Here is a 23,745-nt window from a genome sequence, read left to right as displayed (position 1 = left end):
TCTGTTGACAATTCATCTGAAAAAGCTGCTTGATGTTTATAGAAAAATGTATTTTAATAAATGTGACATAAAAAATTGAATGAAAATCATTGCAAATAAAAACAAAAAATATTTTAAATTTTATTTGGTATGAAAGTTCCTCAGGTAAGAGTTATAGTTCCTTAGTCCCAAGGCCCAAACACCTTGGGAACTTTTCATTTCTGAGTTGAAGAAAATGTCCTAAATATCATGTTGGAATGATAAAATTTTATCGTCTTCAACGGGATTCGAACCCTTGACCTACTAGTTTGAAGAGACCCCACTAACCCACTGCGCTACGTTGCATAATGTCAATGAAGGGAAAGAAACTATTTAAAAAATTATACTTGATTTTATTGTTTATTTCGATAAATAATACGACACAACGTGAAGATGTCACATACCACATTACATGTAAGTAATGAATTTTCCAATTATGAAATTCAATCTATTCATTTAACAAAATTTTCAAAAGAGCGGTCCCCACACAATTCGCCTTAGTTTAAATCTGCCAGTACCGGAATTTCATGCTTCCAGATTTACTTTTTTGCGTACTGTGTCATCAAAAAGTGGTGTATAGAGCCACCTGAATGGTATGACCTGATGTATAGAATCGGTTTGTAGAAAGAAAAACTTCAGAATATCTAATGCCGTGTGTTCTATGGAATAGGTTTTGATATTTATCACGTTTGATCTGTCAGTATACTAGTTGTTATAAGGCTTCTCCCTGGGCTTACATTTAAATGTACAGATTAGTATTTTTGGTTTGGATATTTTTTGTTCGCCTTTTTTGACAATCTAACACGAGAGGCTAGACTTTGTCTTGAGTCCGTTTTAAAGCTACCATTATCTTGACATGCATCTTAATATTCACAGGACATACACGTATATAGTTTCTAATCATGTGTGTGTCTGTGACGATTCAATCGAATATTAATAGTTGATTTCAAGACATCGACCGCAGAAGAATTTCTAACATGAACAACCCATATAAGAAATGGATGGTAGTTTTGTCCGTTTTGTTTCATTGTACTGGTTTTGGAGAAGCAAGTTGTATAGGGCTCGATTCGTTAATGCAGCGAGCGAAGTCGTCGTGCGTAGTTGCTCACCTTACAGGTGAGTGTATCGACCCAGACGAAAACGACGAATTCGACGAATTTCTGAATCTTCGAAATATCTCGCGAACCTTAAGCGAAGATATTGGGGTTTTTGTCGGATATATTGGAATTTCAGAAAAATGGGCAGATGAGACACCCATTAACAACGGGGAACTAGACGTAGGGGATGTGGTGTTGTTCAAGAAAACGAAGAAAGAAACGGATTTTCTTGATCCGTCACCGCAAGCGACACATCTTGACCCCATAGTTTACAAACGGAAAGAAGGACATAAATCCCTGATAGATTTTGTGAATATTGAATGCGAAATATATATTACAGAAAATGGGTCGTTGTCTGAACAAGGTGTACACCGTGAGGAGATTCTCAGAGAAAGGTTTCATGTGAAAAATATTTCAAATGTTAAATTCAAAGACGCATTCCATTCGAACTGTTTTACGGAGGGTGAGTTTTGTGAAGTTAATAGAAACAATATATACCAAGATGAAGAGAAACTACCGGAATGCGAAAAATTAGAAAGTCTTCCGTCTAAAGACGAATTTTTTCACAAGTTTGTTAAAAAATCAAAGCCTGTTATTTTTAAGAGTATTTTAAGAGATTGGCCAGCTTTTACAAAATGGTCTAATGCATACTTAAGGGAAACATTTGGTCAGAAACATATTCGGTTTCAGATGTCACCAAATGGGGACTATGAAGGAGTAGAACCTCTAAGCCTGTGGGAAAATGCAATTCGGGACGAGTTGGTGAACACAGATAATTTACCGTTTCCTGATTTAGTTTTAGTACGACCAGCTCCAGTAAATGGAACTTTTTCAATATTTCTTGATATTATTGAGGGATTATCAAAGGGGACACTGACCAACTTCTCAGCTTATTTTCAATACTCATCCATACCTGAATATCTGCCAGAACTGGAGAAAGATTTACGGGAGGATTTGCTTTTCCCTGGTCTGTTAATCAACAGACAGGAACTGAATATTTGGTTGAGTGATGGGCACACTCGAGGAAAGCTTCATTTTGATGATTACGAAAATTTTCTGTGCCAGGTAGAAAATTGACGATCGGATTCATTGATTGTTTTAATAAATAAAATTCAGGTGGTATACAAAGATATTTAACTTTGTGTCACAATCATAATATGTTAACAATATATGAATTAGATTCTAAGTTTGGTACAACCCCTTATACTGCGTAAATAAATCACATTTCTTTTATTCTTCAGATAAGTGGCAAAAAAGAAGTAATAATGTTCGACCCAAATAACAACCATCAGTTGTATGAAGGTCACCTCCAGGAGGCTACCTTGAACTTAAATTGGACAACCAAATCATTCCACAGACGACATGTCAATAATGTGACTAATGCAGTAATGTCGCCGGTAAACATGGTCAAACCTGATTTTTCCGTAAGTACATTGAATTGCCATGGAAGTTCAAAAAGTAAACTGGATTTGCTTGTTTTAAACGCTTTGAATTGTATTCACGTCTTAATTACAGCGGTTCCCACTGTTTGGGGAAACCTACCCCCTAAATTGTACCTTGGAAGAGGGTGATGTCCTGTACATGCCATCTTTCTGGTGGCACGAAGTCCAGTCATTTCCAAACGTAACAGCAAGGAGAAATCTGGCTGTCAACTTTTGGTAAACAATGAATTTGTTAAATACAAGTACTTTTTCATAAGTATTATCTCTCACCATACATGTATTTCCTTTGTGATAAATATTGGTTTATCATATAAATTAGGTATGAGCCATTTTTTTCGAAAGATCACCCATGTCCTGAATGCCCACTGGATGTGAATCCTAAATACAGACATCTTTTGTGATAAACAGACGTTGAACTGCTTTTAATTACTGATATCAACGTTCAAAAGAATCCTGTGGCCTGCGTGTTCATCATACATTTGAGGTGATCGTCCGGATATACACGTGTTGACTGTGCCTTGATTACAATGTATCTAATAACATTGTGCAATTATTTACTTTTTCAATGTGAATGGGGGAATAGAAATTAATATTCACTATGCATGGTAGACGATAGATTTATAATATGAACTGTATTTAAGGAGGCCGACTTTAGTTTGCATTGCGCATGTTTTTGCGCATTCTAATATAATACAGTTGATTTATACTTCTTATGATTTTTTTTTCGATATCATTTATAAAATTGAACACAATAAACAAAATACAGGTAAAGATATTTAGATTGTTAAAGGAAATTTTCATTTTTAACACGATTTTTACGTTGTGCGGTAGGGGAACATGACCATTGCGCTTTTATGACGTTATGATAAAATGAAGCTTTGTAGGAGTACGTTATAAGAAATAACATTAAAGAAAAAGTGAAAATTGTACGCTGTTGAAATTTTATATACAGAATGATGCAATCCTCGAGGACATTTTCCTCATTTTTGGAATGAATCCATTATACCAATCATCATTCGTGATGATCCAAATCTACAGCAAAATTTGGTGCATTTTAATATTTTGAGTTGGCCCCCACTAAAAACCAGACGGTAGAATTTTGTGTTTTTTACATATAAGGTAGGAAATTATATTACTAATCATATATAACAATATGAGAAAAAAAGCTAATGAGTATTTTTTAAAACTGCCTTGATGTGCGGAAAATGACAGTTTCAGATATATTCCTATAGTAAATGTACCTCTATTTTGAGATGGTCCCTAAAAAGAACCAGACGGTCGATTTTCATGAACCTTCGCAAATAAACTAGAGCTAGTTTAAATTACATATGGTTAAAAAATAAAAGAGTTTTGCTACTGTAGTAAAACCCAAATCGGCCTCCTTAAGCGCTATTTGCAAGTTATAACAGAGGTTTTACATATTTACTCACATTTTTAGGAAGACAACTATTGTATGGTCCTCGGGTCTGGTAATTTCTCTCGATGCATTCATTTGATATTTGTATTGGCAAAAAGCATTTGTTTGTAATTCTCACCCATTTAAACAGGGGGCATTTACAAAAGACCTTGTGTTGTTTTATTTAACTCCTGATGTAATCAACTATACTATGGGAAGGAATCGATCTCCAGCATATGGTTGCATTTCATTTGAAAGTTTAAAGGTTGTCATTTAATTTTCAATTGCAAACTTAAGAGTCGATTCATTAGGATTTTCGGTCAAGAAATGATTCAAGATTTCAAGATAAAACCATCAAGTACCACTACTATTATATGTAGTCTTGCGTGCGTTTTTTATTTAACTTGTGCTGTTGATGCGCTCTCGGGATGTTTCAAACTGGACTTTCTGCTAAGAAGGGCGAGATCTACATGTGTGGTAGCCTACGTTACCGACGATTGTCAGATTTCAGAGCAAACCATTGGATATATATCATTTCAAAACTTGAGGAATTTATCGTTGAACCACGAACTAGGGATCCTTGTTGGCTTTGTTGATATAAAAGACTCATGGCCGGATAAGACAATGCTCACTGCAACAAATGGCACCGTCAAAAATGGAGATGTCTTGTTGTTTGAAAAAATCCAGAAGGACTATATCGACTTGGAAGCTACTATTCCCGAGAGCCTCGATCCCGATGTTCTTGGAAACACCCAGACATTAGAAGATCTAATTGAGCTGGTAAACAGTGGATGTAACACCTATTTCACTGCTACTGGGTCGCTCTCACGACAAGGTCTCCATCGGGAAGAAATTCTCAGGTCAATGTTTCATGTGAAAAACATTTCCAATGTGCAATCTAAAGACGTATTTCTTCAAAAATGCTTCCAGGATGATCAATTCTGTTATGCAGATGGTAAATCGCAAACACGTGCGAATATTCCTAAACTTCCGGAATGTGAGAAAATAGACCTTCCATCAAAAACTGATTTCTTCAATAATTATTTGAAAAAATCCAAACCTGTAATTTTTAAAAATGTTTTGCAAAACTGGCCAGCGTTTACAAAATGGTCTAATGAATACCTTAGAGAAAAGTATGGAGAAAAGATAGTAAAATTTCAATTAACACCGCACGGAGAATTTGAGAGAATTGAACACAGAAATGAATGGGGAAACCAGAATCAGATTAAATTACCGAAGTTTCTGACTGACAAGATGCCTTTTCCAGATTTAGTAATGGCGAGACCTGCTGCTAAAGTTGGAAATTTTTCGTTCTTCCTGGACATCTTAGAAGGAGTTTCTAACGGGTCTATTTCTAATCTTTCCGTCTACTTTGAATATGCATCCATTCCAGAATTTTTACCGGAACTTGAGGAAGACATTCGCGAAGACACGCTTTTAGGAGATATTTCTAAGAGGGACCAGTTGAATATTTGGCTTGGCGATGGGCAAACTGTTGGGAAAATGCATTTTGATGGGAGCGATAATTTTCTCTGTCAGGTTTGAAAATATTTAATTATCATTGCAAAAAATCCATTAAAAAAACAAGTTTCCTTAGCATAGGAATCAATTATGAGAAAGGTTGATTTTATATATACGAGGTTTTAGATTTGTGGTTAAGACATATTTGTAACGAATATCTTTTAAATAAATGAAAAGTTAAAAACTTTTACTAATATATTGTTTAATATAATATAACTTTGAATGTCAGTGTACAAAATCAAAAACAGCTTACAAACGCGTTTCAACGATATAGTGCAATCTACAAACATTTTAAGCATTGTTTCACGTACTTCGATTTAACGGCCGTAGACCATCCGATAAAATTTCATTAGATATTTCGCATATACGTATACTTGGTGTACTAGATTATACTTATGTTAAAGTTATTGCTCTCTTTTGAATAAATTTTTGTTATGATTTATGAATGAAAAATATGCAGATGCGTGGAAAGAAGCAGGTCATATTGATAGATCCACACAGTAACCATCAGCTCTATGAGGGCCATATCCAAGAGGCTACCATGTCCTACAATTTCTCGTCTCACTCATTTGAAAGAAAACACATATTGGACGAAACGGTATACGTTTGGACACCATTCGACATTTCTAATCCCGATTATTCTGTAAGTCTCTCTCTTCATATTGACAATTCGTTCATGCGTTATTTCAATTTTAAGAATGAGTGAAATGCTTATAAGTTGTCTTGGTTACTCTCAGAGTTGAAAAGATTATTTTACCGTATGTGAATTTAAAGTACAAAAAAAATATGTTTAGTAATCATTCTTTGTACATTAAAGGGGTAATTAAGCAAAATCATGATTAAAATATGCTAAATAATTTCTCTATAATGGATTCAGGTCAATAAACTTGTGTCTGTTTTTTAATTCTTTGAAAGAGATTCCCGCTCTTTGGTGAGACCTATCCTATGAACTGTACAGTAGAAGAGGGGGAAGTTCTTTTTATTCCTTCTTTTTGGTGGCACGAGGTGAAATCTTTTCCCAACGTGACGGAAGGACGAAATCTGGCCATAAACTTCTGGTATGTTTGCATTTTACTGTTTGTTTTATATATACAGATAATTGGGATTGAAGGTTAGATAAAAAGTTGCATAATTTTGTAAAACCTTATGTGTATTGAAGTGAACAACTAAAATTATCTGTTACAAAAACATATATTTTGCTTTAGAATTAAAAATACTTGCTATCATAATATATTATATAAAAAAAACATTTATAAAAGAATCAGTGAAAATATTCATGTAGTGTTTTTCTTACTTTTTCATTTGATGAGGTATGAACCATTCTTTGAACGAAACTACCCTTGCCCAGAGTGTCAGCTAGACATCAATCCAACATACAGAGACATGCTGTGAGGAATGCTTTAAGTTGGAAAAATATGGTGTGGGAAAAAACATACAGCTTCAGAGGTCACAGGTCACATGGCAACATCAATGCAAAAGGATATAATTTGTGCCAGAGCAAATTTCTTTAATTTCAACATAAAAAGATAAATAAATCTTTACCAACACAACTTTGACGTCATTTTGGTTTTATCATTTGCACATGATTTAAAGAAGTATATATTATCATATTCAAAATTCAAAAAATGTACATATCATGATGACATCATAGTTTAAATTATGCATTAAATAGTTTTCAGTTCTGGTAAAAGAAAAAAAATAATAGTTACAAATTTTATTGAAACAAGATGTCAGTTAATGAAACCTCTTTTCCTTAAAGGAAAAATTATCGTCCTTTTTTTCAAATATTTAAAGCTGTTGAGTCTATCGTTCAGAAATATTCTACATTGTATTTAATTCTACGGTCGTACGACAATGAATACTTTAGTGTGACGTTTATATAAGCACTATCTTGATTTGTATCAGAGGACTAGCATGGTTTTGTATACAGGTAAAGTTTGAGATAAAGAATGTTCACGTGAAAGAAAAGCTATTGATAATTCTATTATTAATTTTGATAAAATGTACTTATTATTGGACAAGCAATTTGTATTTGCCTGTGTAGGCGAGTGTATCGTGTATAATTGGCTACATTACAAATGATTCAACAGGTACCTGCATCATCATGATAAATTTAAATGGCATTATGATATACTAGCGGAAAAAAGAAACTGTGCATTATTTAATACACGAAAAAACATTTAAAAATTACAATGAACAAATTTAATTTTTTGTAATACTGTTAACACATGTATTCGTAACAACATCTCATAACACATTAATGTCAACGTCGAATAACGTTAATTTCAGCACACTCGAAATTCACTTTTATTTGAAATTGAATTAACAAAATTAATAACGCGTGTGACCACCATTTGCGTTCACGAATGCTTGACAGTCTCATTGATGCCACTAAAGTGTTCAGAAATGCTTGAGGGATGTTGTTCCAGATGTTGGTTAAAGCCTGGCCTTAATCAGCCAATGTCACTGGCTGATTTGGTAAACGGCGTAAACGTCTTTCCATTTCATCCCAGACGTGCTCAATCGGCGACAAATCGGGGGAAACAGGGAGGGGTCCTTCCACGTGCTGATATATCACCCCACCACATAACGCTACCTCCACAAATTGTCGACGTTGCACAACACAAGCGTCCTGGTAACGCTCTCCAACGCGACGATACACCCTACAACGGCCGTCACTGCTATCCAAATGAAATCTGGATTCATCATTGAACAGAATATTGGCCCAGTCCTGTATTCTGAATCGCAGATTTCGTGTGTCCTACGCTAGTCTGGCGATACGATGACGTTGAAGCAGTACTGGGCGCACCGCTAGACGTCTATGTCTGATGTTTTGCTCGCGCAGACGATTACGCACAGTTCTGGGAATAATTGGCCGAAGCCCTGGAATGCTACGGACAGTCAAACTTGCTGTCTGGAAACGATTTCTCAGATGCACAAGTCTAATGTGGTTGTTCTGTTGACGTGACGTCACACGAGGTCGCACAGAACGCGGTCGATCCTGAGTGTTGTCAGATTGTTGAAAACGTCTCCATAATGACTGGATGGTGTTCCGATGAACTCCAAAGTGTCTTGCTACAGTATTTTGTGCCATTCCAGCTTGCAGCATCCCAACAGCACGATTACGTTGGTTTTCGTTGTGTCGTGGTATGACATAGGAGTAAATTTTGTTGAAACTAAAGTGATTTCCTTAACAAAAAAAGTTTAAACAAATCCTTTACAGTTCTTATTCCAAACAATGTTGGCCAGAAAAACTCGTGTGTACAAATTCTTCAATAAACAACAGGTGCTCACTAACCAGGAAAAAGTCCGTGCACCCGGACAGTTACCATCCGATATTTTCAAAAACATTACCATTATCGATTGTTTAAATTTTATAAATACAAACAATAGATATAGAAAAATTATATTAAATTTTATAATGCACAGTTTCTTTTTTTCGCTAATATATAACGCTAGGCAATCTAGTACCTAAACACTTTTCTACTTTTAAAAAGTGTTACAATATAGATCTTTAAGGCAGTGGGTTTCTATCGTTTATTTGCAATAGCTGTTATAACGTTACAAAAAACCTTGCAACAAACATTTACGGTATAATCAATGGTGCAAAAGTAGAAAAGTGCACTAATGTGAGTACTCTGTCCGTATACTTGGGAAAGGATGCATGTCACAACGCCACATCATCTATCCGTGTTTCCTCGCTGTGCTTCACTCTTCTCTCTTTAGTCTGTATGCTGTTCTTTCTCTAAAACTTTGCAGATATTCATCGCGCTAAGCTTTCCAAAAGGCATCGAAATGTTTCCGTCCTTTCTTTCATGTTCGCAATAACTTAATAGACATTAAATGAAGGAGTACAATGAGGGACATTTAAATTTATGGGCAATTCTGATAACAATTTTATCAATTTGATTTTACACGAGTTCCTCAGGTAGAGATAAAATATTTTTTTTAAAGTTTTTGAGTTTGATAAGATATCGGAAATCCAGTCGTTTAAGTGCAAGTTATCAGGAAGTCCTGTTTTTATTTTCGTGCCAAACTTTTATGCGTTATTTTAGTATTCCCTAAATCATGAAGATCGCAACACAGTTGTTCATATTTTGTAAGTCAGATTTCTCTCTCTCTCTCTCTCTCTCTCTCTCTCTCTCTCTCTCTCTCTCTCTCTCTCTCTCTCTCTCTCTCTCTCACACACACACACACACACACACACAGTTACTTCTCTATGATCCGTTTTCAGATATCCTTATATGTTTCAATGGTTTACCAGTAACTTACCTCAGAAAAATAAGTTCAGGCAATGGGAAAGTGTACGTGTTCGAAGACAATCCAGTCACCTGGTCCATGGCAGATACAAGCTGTAAAAACGCCGGAGGAACTTTAGCGATGATACATTCATATGATGAGCATCTCTTTATCAAGTCTGTTCTAGGTAAATTAACGGTTGTCTCGTTGCATGCAGCATTTAAGCCAGTCTCGTTTAACATGAAATCCTGGGTCCCTTACCTCTGTTTGAGTCTATTGACAGTATTTATATGGTATGTTGTGTCTATCCCATTTCTCCATTTTGAAAAAAAAATACGATACTTTGAATGCATCGAAATGTTTTGAATGATAACACAGTCAAGTAAAATCATTATTTCTCTAAGGTATCACGTATCAAAATAGCGTAAATGGACTTGAACACGATTTGAGCTAAAAATTAGAAATTTTATTTTTCCATTTTTAATGTTTTAAATGGTTAATATGGGTATCATTAATGCTTTGTCTAAATTTGAAAGTCATATATTGAGTTATAAGCAAGATACAGAGTTTTAAATTCTTTGTTTTGTAAACAAAGTCTGTGCCTTGTTATTGTTTACACATGTGTTTTATTGGTATAGGTTTCAACCAAATGTTGCTTCTTTTATTGATAATATATTTCATAAGCACATTGAATCATTTTTCTTGTTTGCCACGAGTCATTTTGTCAAAGAAATGGTAATCCCTTACTATACATAATTTGTAAACAAATACAGTCAAACTTCGTTATCTCGAACTAGATGGGACTGTTTAAAACATCGTGATATCCGAGTATTCGAGATATCGAGGGTACGATACTTAAAGAATAGGTGATTGGGCCTTAAAAATCACTTCGATATACTAACTAGTATCCATTGTATTCGAGATATCAGTGTTTGAGATATCGACGTTCAACTGTATAAGACTCGTGCTTTGTTTACATAACAATGAACTCTTACCTCTCAAACTCTCTTATATAACTTAACTTCTAATATTCAAATGTTGGTCATTCAAAATGCGCATGTAAACCATTTTGAACATTAAAAATTGAAAATAAAATTTTGATTTAAAATCGTGTCCAAGTCCCTTTAAAAACAAAGTGAAAATGTTTGTTACAGTCTTACATTATATTCGGTGTAATAATCCCAAATACATTCAGGAATATGATATGAATTCTCACTTCGAAATACAGGCACGTAGAATCGTTTGTGAAAGGGGGAGGGGGACAGACTCATCCAAAAAATCTTGACAAGCAAAAAAAGAATAAAATAAAAGAGAAAAAAACAGGCAACTTCCGAAATCATGAAAATCCTCATCCGTGTGTGTGGGGGTGGGGGGGGGGGGCGTAGAACACCTTTAATTTTAATTTCATGCATTGATTATCCACTTGGTCTCAAAAAAGTGGGGGAAGGGGGGTGGCAACTCCTTGATGATTCTCTTTTTATATGTAAATTTAAGAAAAATCTTTGCTGCGACAAAAAGTGGAAAGGGGGCAGGCCGACAGCCCCCCCCCCCCCCCCCCGCCTGAAAAATCATATCTATTTCAAGTACATGTATGTGTGAAAGGGACGCTTGTTTGAATGTTTAATTGATGTTTGTGCAAGTGTACGTGTTAAAGCATTTAAAACGGCACATTACGTGAAACTATCATTGATGTATAGAATGAAATTTCTCTAACTTATAGACAATTTTCCGATGAATATCCAGAGTTATAAAATCGGAGGTCGTAAAGATAACAAAGGCCATTGGAAATGGAATGACGGTCGGCCTGTCCGTCACGAATATTGGGGGCCGGGTAAGTAAAAAAAAAACCTGACAGTCATGTACTTATACATTCTGGTCATTATTATGTATGATAGTTAAAACGATGTTTGACAATTGAGCATTTGCAATATTTCTTAATAGTTTTATTATACGTTCATGTTAAATACTGAAATCTGATTAGTTTAGACGCAGCTGATAATCTGTTCTATTACCATCAGCGTTAGCAACACACTTGGCAACGGTTAACATAACAAATTGTTACATGCGTGTAAAAATGCGCGTACGGTTCGCCGTAGAATTCACGTCATTTCTATGTAAAAGCAGTGAAATTTTCTCTAAAATTAAGACATTCAGTATAATAAAATAAATAGTGCATGTTAGGGAGGGTAACGTTGAATTTGACAACCCTCGAAAACCATTGTCAACCTCCGCTTCGCATCGGTTGACAATGGTTTAATTTTCTCGGGGTGACAATTTCGACTGTTACCCTCCCAAACAGGCACTATTTATATAATGTCGACTTTTATAATACATGGAGAAGATAAATTAAATATCGTATTTAAGCATCAGCTGAGTTATACAAAAAAGTATGATTTGTTACTTTTGTGAATAAATATTTGCAATTTAAAATATACCCAGTATTATATCCGTCATTGTTGTAGATGAACCAAATAATGCTGGACAAAAAGAAAACTGTTTAGAGTACCACCTTACGAATTCTGGATATGTATTGAATGATATTACATGTACGAATATTGAAGGATATATTTGTCAGTGTAGGTACCTATTTTTAGTTATATCGTTTTAATTGACATTAGGCAAAAAAAAGTTTCTGGTTATGGTGCATCTAACAATTGTTTTTGAGATATAGCCTATAGTTTGAGTAATTTAACATTACACTGTATACAGCGGGTGAATTTAAGACTGCGCTAATTCACTGCTGTTTTATTATTTTTCAAACACAAATGGTTGGATAAAAATCCAATACCTATATTTTCCTATATATGAAATTAGTTGGTTATTTTAGCTGCAGGTCTGAAGCTCCCGGTCTGAAAAATTTGGATGGACGATCCGAAACTAGTCTAAAACTAGCGCAAATTTTTGTGCACACTATATTGCAGATTTTTACTATGGGAGGCACGGTATAGTTCCCAGGTCGTCTATCCGAATTTTTTCAGACCAGAAGCTACAGACCTGCAGCTAAGTTTTTAAAATGTGTAAATGTTTTAAACAGTCAACAATTGATTAAACAATTTTATTCATTTTTTCATACACAGAAGAGTTCTGCGTTGTTATGAATTTCTTGACTGTTGATATTCTGTTGCATGTTTTGTCAAAATGCAGTTATACATGTACATATGCATGAGAGAACTCAATGGCAAAATGAAGTACCTTATATATTTCTTTGTATTGATAGTTGACGCCTGTATATATGAAAACCCGCAATGTACAAACGATGGAAAGTGTGTGCGCCGGAGACTGATAGAAGATTGCATCTGTACTCTGGAACAACGCAACCAATTCAGATGTAACATGGGTTAGTGACATGTAATTGTAATTTCACGTGTTGTCATTATACATTGTTCAAATCAAATGCTGATATAGATTCGTGGTTGTTTTGCTAGCAAGACCGCATTTTAATGCAAAGTAAAACTAACACAATTTAGCACAATCATTTTCGTAGGTTGTTAAATTCAAATATATATTGGCATTCATAAACCTTAAATTCCTAATACTTCTAGTTTACGTCTAACTTATAATTATCTATGTTAAAATAACATATGAAGCTACCATGGAAAGAATGGAAACAGAAAACTGACTTTCCAGTAACCCTATATGAAACAAGTGCAAATAATAAAATTTTATTACGCAAAATAGCTTTAATCGTAGGATTATTCATCAGTAGCATGTGCTTTACATGTGATTTTGTATACACATCATGCAAAACCGACATGCTCTTAGCCATGAACTCTTCCAAGAATTAACAATAACGTTATTTTTTTTTATATTCCGAAACGGAAATAAATGTCCATAGATAATCGGCGGTGTGATTTTTGATCTCTTTTGTCAGATTGCAGTCCCATCCATCTTCTCTTTGCCATGGACACATCGCTAAGTTTGGACAACAACACTGAGAAACTCGTTGATTACACGAGCAGATCAATAGAGAGATTGCTCCTGAAAGGTGCTGGATTCCGGATTGCGTTCTTGTCATATAACTATGAATCAACCGAACATTTGAGACTTGGACAATATCAAACAGTAGAAACCATCAAAGAGGCTCTCCAAAACATTTCAATCGAAAGTACAATTAGTCCTACATTTACGGGAAAAGCTTTGAAACGGGGAATTCAGGTATATTGTTATGCTGTGCCTAGTGGTATAGTATTTACTAAACAATATTGATTATTTAATACTCTTTTCGACAACTCTATTCACTAAAAACCATATTGAAAGATGTATATCTTGTATTGGCTTATATATTAAACACAAGTGCTTTTATCTATCAGATTTTATCTGACAGCGACACATACAAATTCATTGTTTTGATGTCCGATGGCTTGTCAACTGATCGAAAGGATGCTATTGTTGAGGCGAAATTGTTCACGATGTCTCCGTATCATATCATTATCTGCATTGGAGTCGGCGCGAGAGTTGATCATCTGGAACTGATCCAGATAGCATCCAGGGATGATTCCGGGATATACGGGCCACTGGTGTTTCCCTCCTCTACACAGGACTCGATCAATATGATTGCAAAATTAACTATGCGCAAAGACTGTGCAAGTAAGGTCGTGATACAAATAAATATAAGATACTTTCTTGCAATGAATAATAAACAATACCTTGAAATTTGTTAAATCAGATACACATGTTAATACTAGTACTGCACTATTATAACTGAATTGAAAAGTTTCAATCATCATTTTCAGACTGATATTTGTTCTCTTTCAGATTGCAATATTTTATATGCATCAGATGTAATAATAAGACAATACCGTATCCAAAATTATTTTCCAATATTCCATTAACGTCGCCACAGAAATTTCAAAACGGTATTTACATACACATAAAGACGTACGACTTGGTCGATTGTCGTTTGATCAGAATGAGTTTTCTTATTACAGCCAAGACGTGGGATTTCTCTCCCTTATACAAAAGATCAGTCATGAGATAAATTCGTCGATGGACATAGATATTTTATTGTCACAAGCAAGGTCTCAGTTTTTGTTTACCCCTTCACGGAGAAATAAAGTAGTTGTTCTCATTTCGGAGGGACACTGGTCAAATGTGAGTAGAGTAAGGTATGAAGTTCAGGAGCTAGGAAGACAGAACGTTACCGTAATGATTGTGACAATTTCAGAAAACTACGACTTTACACATATGTATGAAGTGATTCAAGATCCTTTCTATGTTTTTTTAATCAATGATATAGAACGATGGTCGTTGATTGACATTATAGTGTCTCAGACATTCAAAGTGCATTGTGATTACTTATGAAAGTAAAGGCAAGGTATATTATGTTTATTTATAATACTTGAAATATTTAAAATTTAAATGAACTTTCGAGCACTTAATTACAAAAAGTCATTGTACGTAAAATAAAAATACAGTCTGCATGGTTTTATTTTTCTTTCATTGAAAACATGGCTATTGTCTGAGGCGTTTCTTTTCCTGATTCTACAACCTCAACATCTATCTCTTTTTCTTTTTCCGTCTCGTCCGGATCTTTCTGTGAAATAATGAATGCTGGAATTGTAATGAGAAAGGAAATAGCCGCTAGCAATGCGTCCACACTCTTTAAGGTCAGACGCATGTTTTCAATGTCATACAGTTGACACGCTCCTTTGGATCCGCACACAGTTTTCCACGTTAAACACGTGTTATCAAACAATTTTCCATAAACAATAGGCGCTGGTAGAAACACTGTAAGTAAAATCCAATCAATTTAATCTAATTGTCTTTCAAAAACAGATGATAATTCACTTAAATATATGGATTAGGTAGCTTAGACAAATTGATTTTCTCTTAGTAGCCACCGTTTTATTATCCGACCTACCAATTAGAGACAAAAGAAAAGAATGAAGCCCCATTCCAATTGATCTGTCTTGTTCATCCAAAGACCTGCAATAGGTTAACTTTAAAATGAGGATATTAAATGAAATAGAAAAGTCTCTTAAACTCAAGACTTTAAGAGCTAAGTACAAATGAGCTTTTTTTTTACCCCAAAGCACGTTCATCGTGGCCGTCTTTTTAACATTTCAAAAACACTCGTCATTTGCTGTAATATCAATAAGTTTTCACGTATTTGTAATACGGTTGATAGATAATCATAATTAATTATTCCTTTTACATACCTAAGTAGAACTGTGAACATAGGAACAATTCTTAGTGTGGATCCCAGTATGTTGATCGTGGAGACTATCAGGTAGGGAATCAGAAACTGGCACCCGGAATCACAGATACCCGGGGATAGGATCCCCTCGCTGGCACGACAGTCAGAAAAGACCTAGAAAAAAAACCCCATCAAACATCTGTATCTTCTTAATGACAGTAAAGTATGACACCCCCTTAATGGCCCTTAATAATATAACGTAGATAATTAAATTAAAATGCAATACTTTTTTTATTAAACTTAATGGATTGGTTTATATCTACAGGCGCTATTTTCAATTATGTAAAGAGTTCATATTTCTCTTCCTATCGTTAACATAAGTTAGCTAGAGATACGACTTTGAGACAGTAAGATGTCTGAGTATTCTCCTTTATATGTACATGTACGTACGTTGTCTGTAACATTGGTACAGCCCGCATGACAAGGTGAGTAGAAGGTGGATCCGCCTGCGGAACAAACCGTCAGAAAGTCCGACTGGTCACAGTTACAGGCGCCTTGTGTGGCATTCTGGGAGCTAGTAGTAACAAGTAAAGATATAAGAAACTTTAAATGGTTGAGACTAGTATAAAAATACAGCCGACAAGTTTCTATTCTTGATATTATTTTAAACAAATTAAGGGCCAATTTTGATATTTCAATATTTTTACTTTAGCATGGAATTAGGCTCAAACAAAAATAGACTATTAGCCAATCAGAGGAAATTCGGACTAAATTTTGCAGATGTTGTTTTCCTTTTAAACATGTTTACTCAGGGTTTGAGTTCTCAAATTCGGATTGTTATAAAGTTCAATACTTGTACTAAACACAAAAAGTATTTATAAAATGAATTATTATTGACCTAAAATTCGATATTTTTACTTTATCATGGAATTAGGCTCAAACAAAAATAGACTATTAGCCAATCAGAGGAAATTCGGACTAAATTTTGCAGATGTTGTTTTCCTTTTAAACATATTTGGCAATACTCTAATATGAAAAGTTAAGATTTTATATTTTAGTCTACATATTGTGTATAATTTTGCATATTTTCTGTTGGTTTTACCCCACTTAATTATTAATTCAATTGAATAACACGAATTGTAAAAATATTTAAAAATCCTTAAAAACGATAAAGGACACCATATCTCAAAATTTTTATCATTTTATTAATATAAATATTATGCTGATAAATTTTATGCCAACAGAATAAGGTCAATATAAGAAAGTTAATACTATTAATTTTTTTGTATTATCATCATTTAATTTGTTGCAAAATTGGATCAAAAATGGGTAGGAATTTAAAAACTGAAAGGGAAATTCGGACTAGAATAATTTAAAAAAAAATTTCCCTGAAATCTTAATGCTTTGTATCTATCTAGTGTCCCTTCCATTCATAAACTGTATTTCATTCTTTAAAGTGTTTATTTTTTGTAATGTTTTACAATTAAAAAAATCTCAATCGTAGTGTAACATTTTATGGGATTTTTCTTGATTTTTCAAAAAATGTTCAATGGCCAATAACACAAAAAGTAGGTCATTGACCTACTTTTTGAAAGTGAAAAAATAACACAACAATCAAAGGTCTTTTACATACAATAGATGGTTTTTCATTATCATCAGTGGATGTTTTATCATTCTGAGTAAACGTCATCCTTAAGACATGGGAAAAGGATTAAATATAAATAGACTTTCATAATTTTAAACAACGTAGTTTGAAATTTATTTTTTCAACGCCAAAAAATAAAAAAAATTTAATTCAACCTCTAAACTAAGTTAGAATTTTTTTATGATTTCAATTGACATTAAATGTGTCAATATTTAAGTGATGGATAAAATTATAAGTAAGGTGTTGTAACCTTTCAGTAATTGTGTGGTTTTCACATCCCAAGAAGATGGTCACAAACTGGCATACTGTGGATAAACCACACAAAATAAGAATCATCTTCATGCACTTCTTTCTCCCAAGTCGGAGGCGGGACACCAGAAAACCACCTAGAAATGTTCCTAAAGTTCCGGTTACCAAGAGCTGAACACCTAAACAATTTAAGAAATAGTTCCTTAAATGAAAAAAATGTATATGAATATATGAATTGTCATTTATTCTTCATTCTGATAACTACTAGTATAATTTTTTAAGTTGGGTGGGGGGGGGGGCATCAAATACAATTAAAAGTTCATAATGGTTAGATATAAAATTTTAAAATACTTGCCCAGAATTGAATTAGCTTTCCATGGCGGAAGGTTAAAGATAGATTCGATGTACTTTGGTCCAAATGAGCTTAACCCGATGGTCCCAAATAAAGTAAAAGAATTCGCCGCAACTATTATGCAGTATACTTTGCATTTCAACAATCTTTTGAAGACAGTTGGAAACTCTGAAGGAATAAGAAAACTGAATGACAATGAGAATATAATGAGGTAGAGTCGCGGAATATGATGTTAAGGACGGCGGACCCAATTCATTTCTACAATAGATTTTTTCTTCATTTTTTTATATAATGATAATCAGTTAATGGGGAGTGAAAATCTATCAAAATAAATAAATGATCATTAAATTCCTTTTATTTACTGGGGCGTTGCAAAATTTGGGTACGGAAATCCTCAGATATAATAGAAAGTAATGGGACATTTCTGGGGTGTGGTATAAAAACTGATATATTAAAAATTCTGCAATAGATTTTTTACTGTCATTATTTTTTTTATATTAATAAGTCAGTTAGCTAACCGATGAACAGAAAAAAATGAAGGTCATTGACCTTAATTTTTTTAGGGGCTGTGTCAAAATTCATTGCATGGTTTATTTTTCTTCAGAAATATCATTGAAAAAAGGATATGATTAATTATTGCCTGGCGTTACATTAACTGCTTTATATATAATATTGTTAGGTTAAGGTATAAATTCAATATAAACCAGATTATTAGACATTAAACTGCCTTTGGGCGGTTTAGGATTTATAGGCAGTGGAAATATAACTGACTTGTTGCAAACAGAGGAAATTCGGACGAATTATTTTTTCTTAAGTTTTCTCCACTAGAAATATTTTCGCACCACAAATAATGTTTAGTAGAGTGAAAATTTTATTATTTTCTTATATTCATATGACTTTAATTACGACAGTTATAATCATATCATATAGGCAGATTTCTGCGCAGAGGTGCAAAAATTCGAATTGGGTCCGTCGTCCTTACGAGAAAAACAATGTTACTAAGATTTCCAAGTACCATGCATTTGTTCGTTTTTTTAAATAGCCTGTTTAACTATATGATACTGATATTTTGTTTGTGTTTCAAATTGTTTTTGCAGAAAGTTTTCAATCTATATCGTACTAATAGTTAACAAAACGCATATATAAATCGAAAATCTAAGAATGTGCTAAGAAAATGCTAAAGGTAGTCGATCATTAGTATTAAAAATAATTTTTAGTGATATAAAAAAGGTAAAAAAAAAAAAAAGTCAAAACAAAAACAAAAAATCAACCGGAATGTTGTAATAATTAAAATAAACTTTGGCGTATATTTCCTATATTTGTAAGAGAACCGTCCGATATTTGACTGCTTAGTATATTTGTAACATTTGCAGGTGCGATTTTATATTATCTGTCGAAAAAATGATGTTAATTTAGAAATATAAAAAAGAAAATAATTAAAAGACCCGATTTTTGGAGGAACTTTCCTCTTATGCAAAACTCAAAATCATGGCATTTCGGATATTTAAAGACATCAGATTTATTCAGAGCATAATTAAAAGGTTTCATTCACTCGGTTGAGCGTTAAAATATCGACACGTTTTTTTTTCTCAATTTTATGTCTTGAATGAGATGAGCATTAAATAAGCACTCTTCTATACCCTTTAGCAGTTCTAAAACTGTGGTTTCATTGGCAGAACTCGACTGTGCTTCACCAGGAGCATCCCCAGTAGTTTCGGACTCATCATCACTCTTTGAATTGGGTATGGTCCGCGGGAAAAAGAAAACCAACAGAGACACAACCAGAGCCATTGTCCCAAACATGAGAAAGCCAAGCCACCAGGCGCCAATCCAGCGGGGGTCCTTAGGGGTCATTGTGGTTGCTTCAAAATCAAAGAAACACTATACATACGTGTAGAAACTTCTATCAGGTTGCAACATTTGATTGTACATGTTTATCTCAAACAACTGTTGGAATGTCTAATATTTTTTGAACAAGTGCAAAAATGGCATTGTCAAATTACATCTTATGTTTTTGTATTTCTTACGTTTTAAATTAACCGGAATTTTTCCAAATTGTCCTCCAAGAATAAGAGCCATAAATGGTCCAAAAATCCCGAACGAAGTTGAAATTGCTGAAATATTAAATAACTCAAACTGTAGGATAAATATCGAAAAACCAACCATCAAACGCATTAACCATAAGTGTATATGCGCTAAGAATCCTTCAAAATATTTTGATTTGAAAGATCTCTCTCTCTCTCTCTCTCTCTCTCTCTCTCTCTCTCTCTCTCTCTCTCTCTCTCTCTCTCACTCTCTCTCTCTCTCTCTCTGATTTTCAGTGACAGTTTTCTCATATAGTTAAAAAGTACCTAAGTACAAGCCTGTTTTGGATTTGTCAGATGAACTGTCAAGGTACACTGTTCCTAGAGAGGACCTAGGGGACTTAGCGACACCTTGGATGACGTAGCACAATGTAATATACAACACAACCCATTTAGAATGTGATACGTATTGATGAGGCTTTGTTTCGTCACAGCTGGGACCCACTGTGACGTTGTCCTGTTGGCAAAGGTAGTTTTCTTTGCTACTGTTGATGATAGTCTTCGACGTCTCAAATGTTGATCGCCCATCGAATACAAAATGAGGAAGACTGCAGAGAAGCCCCGATAATCCGAACAGTAAGCCACACACCGCCAGCACCCGTGGAATGTGGACTCTACAACAGTCAGAGAATTATCAGAAGAACCATTTACATGGACATGAACAACATCACATCAGGTACACACACAGTTTATATAGAAAATAGGATTACCTATGGCCCAAGTAACTGACAAAGAGAACGGACAGCAGGAAACCGATGTCGTTTCCGGCAAGAATTATACCAGTGTCCGTACTAGATATGTCGAACTGTTTCTCAATGGTTGTGATTTGAGAAGACAGGTAAAATGACAACGAATTTGTTATTAGGGTCTGAGACCCGAAGATAAAGGAAAATGGTAAAAGATGAGCACAACACTGAAGACATTGTGGGCGCCATGGTCCGATTCCACATAACGTCTCCTTCTCCTCTGGTTGGGTTACTGTATCTTTAGTCTCTCCTTCCGTTCCCATCCTTTTTATATCAAAATTTATTCTCCACAAATCAAGTCCTGAAAAAAGAGTTTAAAAATACTAAACTTTATTTACTTTACAGCGATGTTATTACGCACTTTGAAAATTACGCACTTTGAAAAATGTTTTAAGGTGCTTTAACTTTGGGACCAAGGCATTTTTTTCAAAGCGCGTTGATATCGTCAATATTAACGCACTTTAAAAAATAAATTGTTCAAGGTTTAGTCGAAATGATATAAAATTTTAGATCCAATAAATAATTGTTTTAACGTTGTGCAGCTTAATGGAATAGATTTTAAAAAGAACACACTGCATTCTCAGCTAACTTGATAAACATATTATTGATTAGATATTTTTTTCCCTTTTCTCATAAGCTTATGTAGTTTGACAATTTACATAATACATACAGAACAACTCGGGAGATTTGAATTATCCAAATATGACATAAACTGCATCGCTTAGCACACAGCGACAAACAACCTTATATTAAGATCTATCGTTCGCACGGATGTTGGCACACAAGGGTTCATTAATAAGTGAAGAAACTGAAGTACCCGGAAAACAGAAATTGTATACGTAAATACTGTCATTGACCTCCGTGTATTGTATGACGAATGTTTTTGTACATTTCGAGGCTGATGCCTTGAGGCGTGAGAAACACGCCCGTCTTGATTATAATACATCCTAGGCGATATCATGAAATTTTAGACATAATTACAGAGTTATTTAAAATAAACATTTTCTTTATTTTAAAGATCTTTTTTATTTATTTATTACTTTCAACATGCAAATGATGCCAATTGAAATTCGACAGAAGCCAGTTAATAAAAGTTTATGCGCACACTCGTCAAGCTACAATCAAGTTTTTTTCATTACGCGAGCATTTGCTATGCACCTGAGAAAAGTAAAATGTTGCGTAACAAAACACGTGCAACACAATGCCTATAATTTTATATACAAAACAGTATATACATGTATAACAATACAAGTCATGTAATCTAATCAATGGAATTCAGAAATTACTTCATGATGATATAATATTTGGTGTCAGATGTTCAATAATTTCAATTTTTGTAAATAGCGCGGTTACTGTTATGTTATTGTATAATTATAATTCACTGTTTTATTGATCTCGCATACATTTGTCGGATCTAAAATATAAAAGATAAGAAAGTCCTTTCTTTACATCATGTGTTTTAATTCATGTAAAGGAAAATGAAGAAGTCAAAAATAGAGCAGTGGTTAGTTTATGTATCATTGATGCCTTGAGGCACATTTCCTGGGTCAAAAGATAGGCTATCGAAGGAAAAAAATAATTTTATAACAGGTAAATACTGAGATCATAACTATGCCGTGTATGGATTAATAAAAAGCTATATTACCAGAAAAAAGCTATATTACCCAAAAAAAAATAAATAAGAAAGCCTATCTCACCAAGGAATTATATGTCAATTTTGTTTATCAAGCTATGAACTACTCACGTGCATCAAGTTACGTCCAGTACAGCCAAAATATCACAAGCTTCATGTCGCCCTGTCGCAGTGCCATCAAGTAAATGTATCACATGTAATAACTCATGCGTCTCTTCTGCCAAACGAATGTGTAAGGGTCAAAGGTCAACGGCTATGCCCTGGGAATCTACTGTGTTATTGTCGATGAATTGTTTTTAATGAGTATAACTGTTCTTCTTTGTATGTGGTTTGTTTTGTTTGACTGATTTTAATTTTCGAGGAGATGTTCTCTGGGTGTTCCTCTTTTCTTAAAATTCGTTGGTATACCAACAGTATAATAAATCTAAACAGAGTTTAGAATTAATATCAAAAATACACAATAAATCGTATCCTAATAATGGATCTGAAATAGCCTAACACTGCACATCATGAATACAATTGCAGTTCATAACGAAACATGTAAGCATTTTGTTGACAAATCTCTTTTAAATTTAATAGCATTGGTTGAGTAATGTATGCAACTGTCGATTAAAGCTTTTGTATTGTTCATTGATAAGATCTTTCCTATATTTTTAATGCATGTATGTACGTGACTGTGTATTCTCATGATTTTATTTCTAAAGTCTGTCCCAAGATATTTATGCTGCACATTTGGACGATTTTTTTTATAAAAATACACTTACCTGTGAAAGAAGTGCAATTGAAATAGTTGAAAGGGATATTTTCCAAGATAATTTCATTGACACATTATCATCTTTCACTCGGAAAAATTCACAGGAACGAAAACAGATTCCTTACGGAGATTTATAATGGGGAATGTTTACATCTTTTCTCCATTCGGAATACACTTGGAATACATCGCGCAATATTTCAACGTTATCATCCGGGCTTGCTGCAATGCAAAATCTCCGTAGACATCACATTTTTTAGCATTGTATTGAAACCTGATAAGCTAACAGGGGCGTTTTGACTGAGAAATCTTGGAAATTTTTCATACTTTTGAATGAACATCGTTTGAATCCTGAGGTATTTATAAATTTCAAACAATTAAGCCAAACATGAATCCAAAATATCTTGGGACAGAGTATACAAAGTATGCAGAATTA

General features: G+C 34.1%; 3 protein-coding genes across 5 annotated transcripts; 2 read left to right on the top strand and 1 right to left on the bottom strand.

The window, feature by feature from the left end:
- Positions 1-904: 904 nt before the first annotated feature.
- LOC105317558 (jmjC domain-containing protein E) lies at positions 905-7,024 on the top strand. 2 transcript variants are annotated; one of them, XR_010713959.1, is made up of 7 exons: positions 905-2,180; positions 2,357-2,539; positions 2,631-2,773; positions 2,877-5,492; positions 5,935-6,117; positions 6,390-6,532; positions 6,785-7,024. XR_010713959.1 is itself a non-coding variant. In XM_011414231.4 (4 exons), exons 1-4 carry the CDS (start codon positions 4,281-4,283, stop codon positions 6,864-6,866), a joined length of 1,620 nt encoding a protein of 539 aa, XP_011412533.2. In that variant the 5' UTR covers positions 2,957-4,280; the 3' UTR covers positions 6,867-7,024. The 2 variants fall into 2 exon arrangements, 1 of the variants encoding a protein (XP_011412533.2); XM_011414231.4 differs by lacking the exons at positions 905-2,180; positions 2,357-2,539; positions 2,631-2,773 and having other exon boundaries at positions 2,957-5,492.
- Positions 7,025-9,442: 2,418 nt separating this feature from the next.
- On the top strand, positions 9,443-15,079 carry LOC109617286 (uncharacterized). Its single transcript, XM_066084805.1, has 8 exons — positions 9,443-9,573; positions 9,709-9,900; positions 11,434-11,544; positions 12,176-12,289; positions 12,931-13,050; positions 13,585-13,868; positions 14,024-14,300; positions 14,469-15,079. The coding sequence occupies exons 1-8, from the start codon at positions 9,543-9,545 to the stop codon at positions 14,543-14,545; spliced, it is 1,206 nt and encodes a 401-aa protein (XP_065940877.1). The 5' UTR covers positions 9,443-9,542; the 3' UTR covers positions 14,546-15,079.
- Positions 15,080-15,122: 43 nt separating this feature from the next.
- On the bottom strand, positions 15,123-22,817 carry LOC105339388 (solute carrier organic anion transporter family member 1A1). 2 transcript variants are annotated; one of them, XM_066084803.1, is made up of 11 exons: positions 22,670-22,817; positions 20,890-21,226; positions 20,447-20,793; positions 20,123-20,209; positions 19,736-19,957; positions 18,099-18,263; positions 17,745-17,922; positions 16,300-16,423; positions 15,872-16,023; positions 15,574-15,638; positions 15,123-15,440 (listed from the first exon to the last, which is right to left on the bottom strand). In XM_066084803.1, exons 2-11 carry the CDS (start codon positions 21,186-21,188, stop codon positions 15,139-15,141), a joined length of 1,941 nt encoding a protein of 646 aa, XP_065940875.1. In that variant the 5' UTR covers positions 21,189-21,226; positions 22,670-22,817; the 3' UTR covers positions 15,123-15,138. The 2 variants fall into 2 exon arrangements, with proteins under 2 accessions (XP_065940875.1, XP_065940876.1); XM_066084804.1 differs by lacking the exon at positions 22,670-22,817 and adding an exon at positions 21,596-21,924.
- Positions 22,818-23,745: the final 928 nt, after the last annotated feature.

Source organism: Magallana gigas, chromosome 5 (assembly GCF_963853765.1).
Source record: "Magallana gigas chromosome 5, xbMagGiga1.1, whole genome shotgun sequence".
In the NCBI taxonomy this organism is placed as follows: domain Eukaryota; kingdom Metazoa; phylum Mollusca; class Bivalvia; order Ostreida; family Ostreidae; genus Magallana; species Magallana gigas.
Note: the sequence above shows the minus strand (reverse complement) of the source record. Positions and strands in the feature narration are given on the sequence as shown.

What these genes read in the sequence shown, in the direction of transcription:
- LOC109617286 (XM_066084805.1), top strand. Translation starts at nt 9,543, where the DNA reads ATGAAGATCGCAACACAGTTGTTCATATTTT. An exon ending in AACACAGTTGTTCATATTTT is followed by an intron (nt 9,574 to 9,708) that starts GTAAGTCAGATT and finishes ATCCGTTTTCAG; the next exon opens with ATATCCTTATATGTTTCAAT. An exon ending in CTTTGAAACGGGGAATTCAG is followed by an intron (nt 13,869 to 14,023) that starts GTATATTGTTAT and finishes TTTATCTATCAG; the next exon opens with ATTTTATCTGACAGCGACAC.
- LOC105339388 (XM_066084803.1), bottom strand. Translation starts at nt 21,188, where the DNA reads ATGGGAACGGAAGGAGAGACTAAAGATACAGTAACCCAACCAGAGGAG. An exon ending in AATTCCGGTTAATTTAAAAC is followed by an intron (nt 19,958 to 20,122) that starts GTAAGAAATACA and finishes TTGATTTTGAAG; the next exon opens with CAACCACAATGACCCCTAAG. An exon ending in TTTTCTTTTGTCTCTAATTG is followed by an intron (nt 15,441 to 15,573) that starts GTAGGTCGGATA and finishes TTTTACTTACAG; the next exon opens with TGTTTCTACCAGCGCCTATT.
- LOC105317558 (XM_011414231.4), top strand. Translation starts at nt 4,281, where the DNA reads ATGATTCAAGATTTCAAGATAAAACCATCAAGTACCACTACTATTATA. An exon ending in GCGATAATTTTCTCTGTCAG is followed by an intron (nt 5,493 to 5,934) that starts GTTTGAAAATAT and finishes AAAAATATGCAG; the next exon opens with ATGCGTGGAAAGAAGCAGGT. An exon ending in AATCTGGCCATAAACTTCTG is followed by an intron (nt 6,533 to 6,784) that starts GTATGTTTGCAT and finishes TCATTTGATGAG; the next exon opens with GTATGAACCATTCTTTGAAC.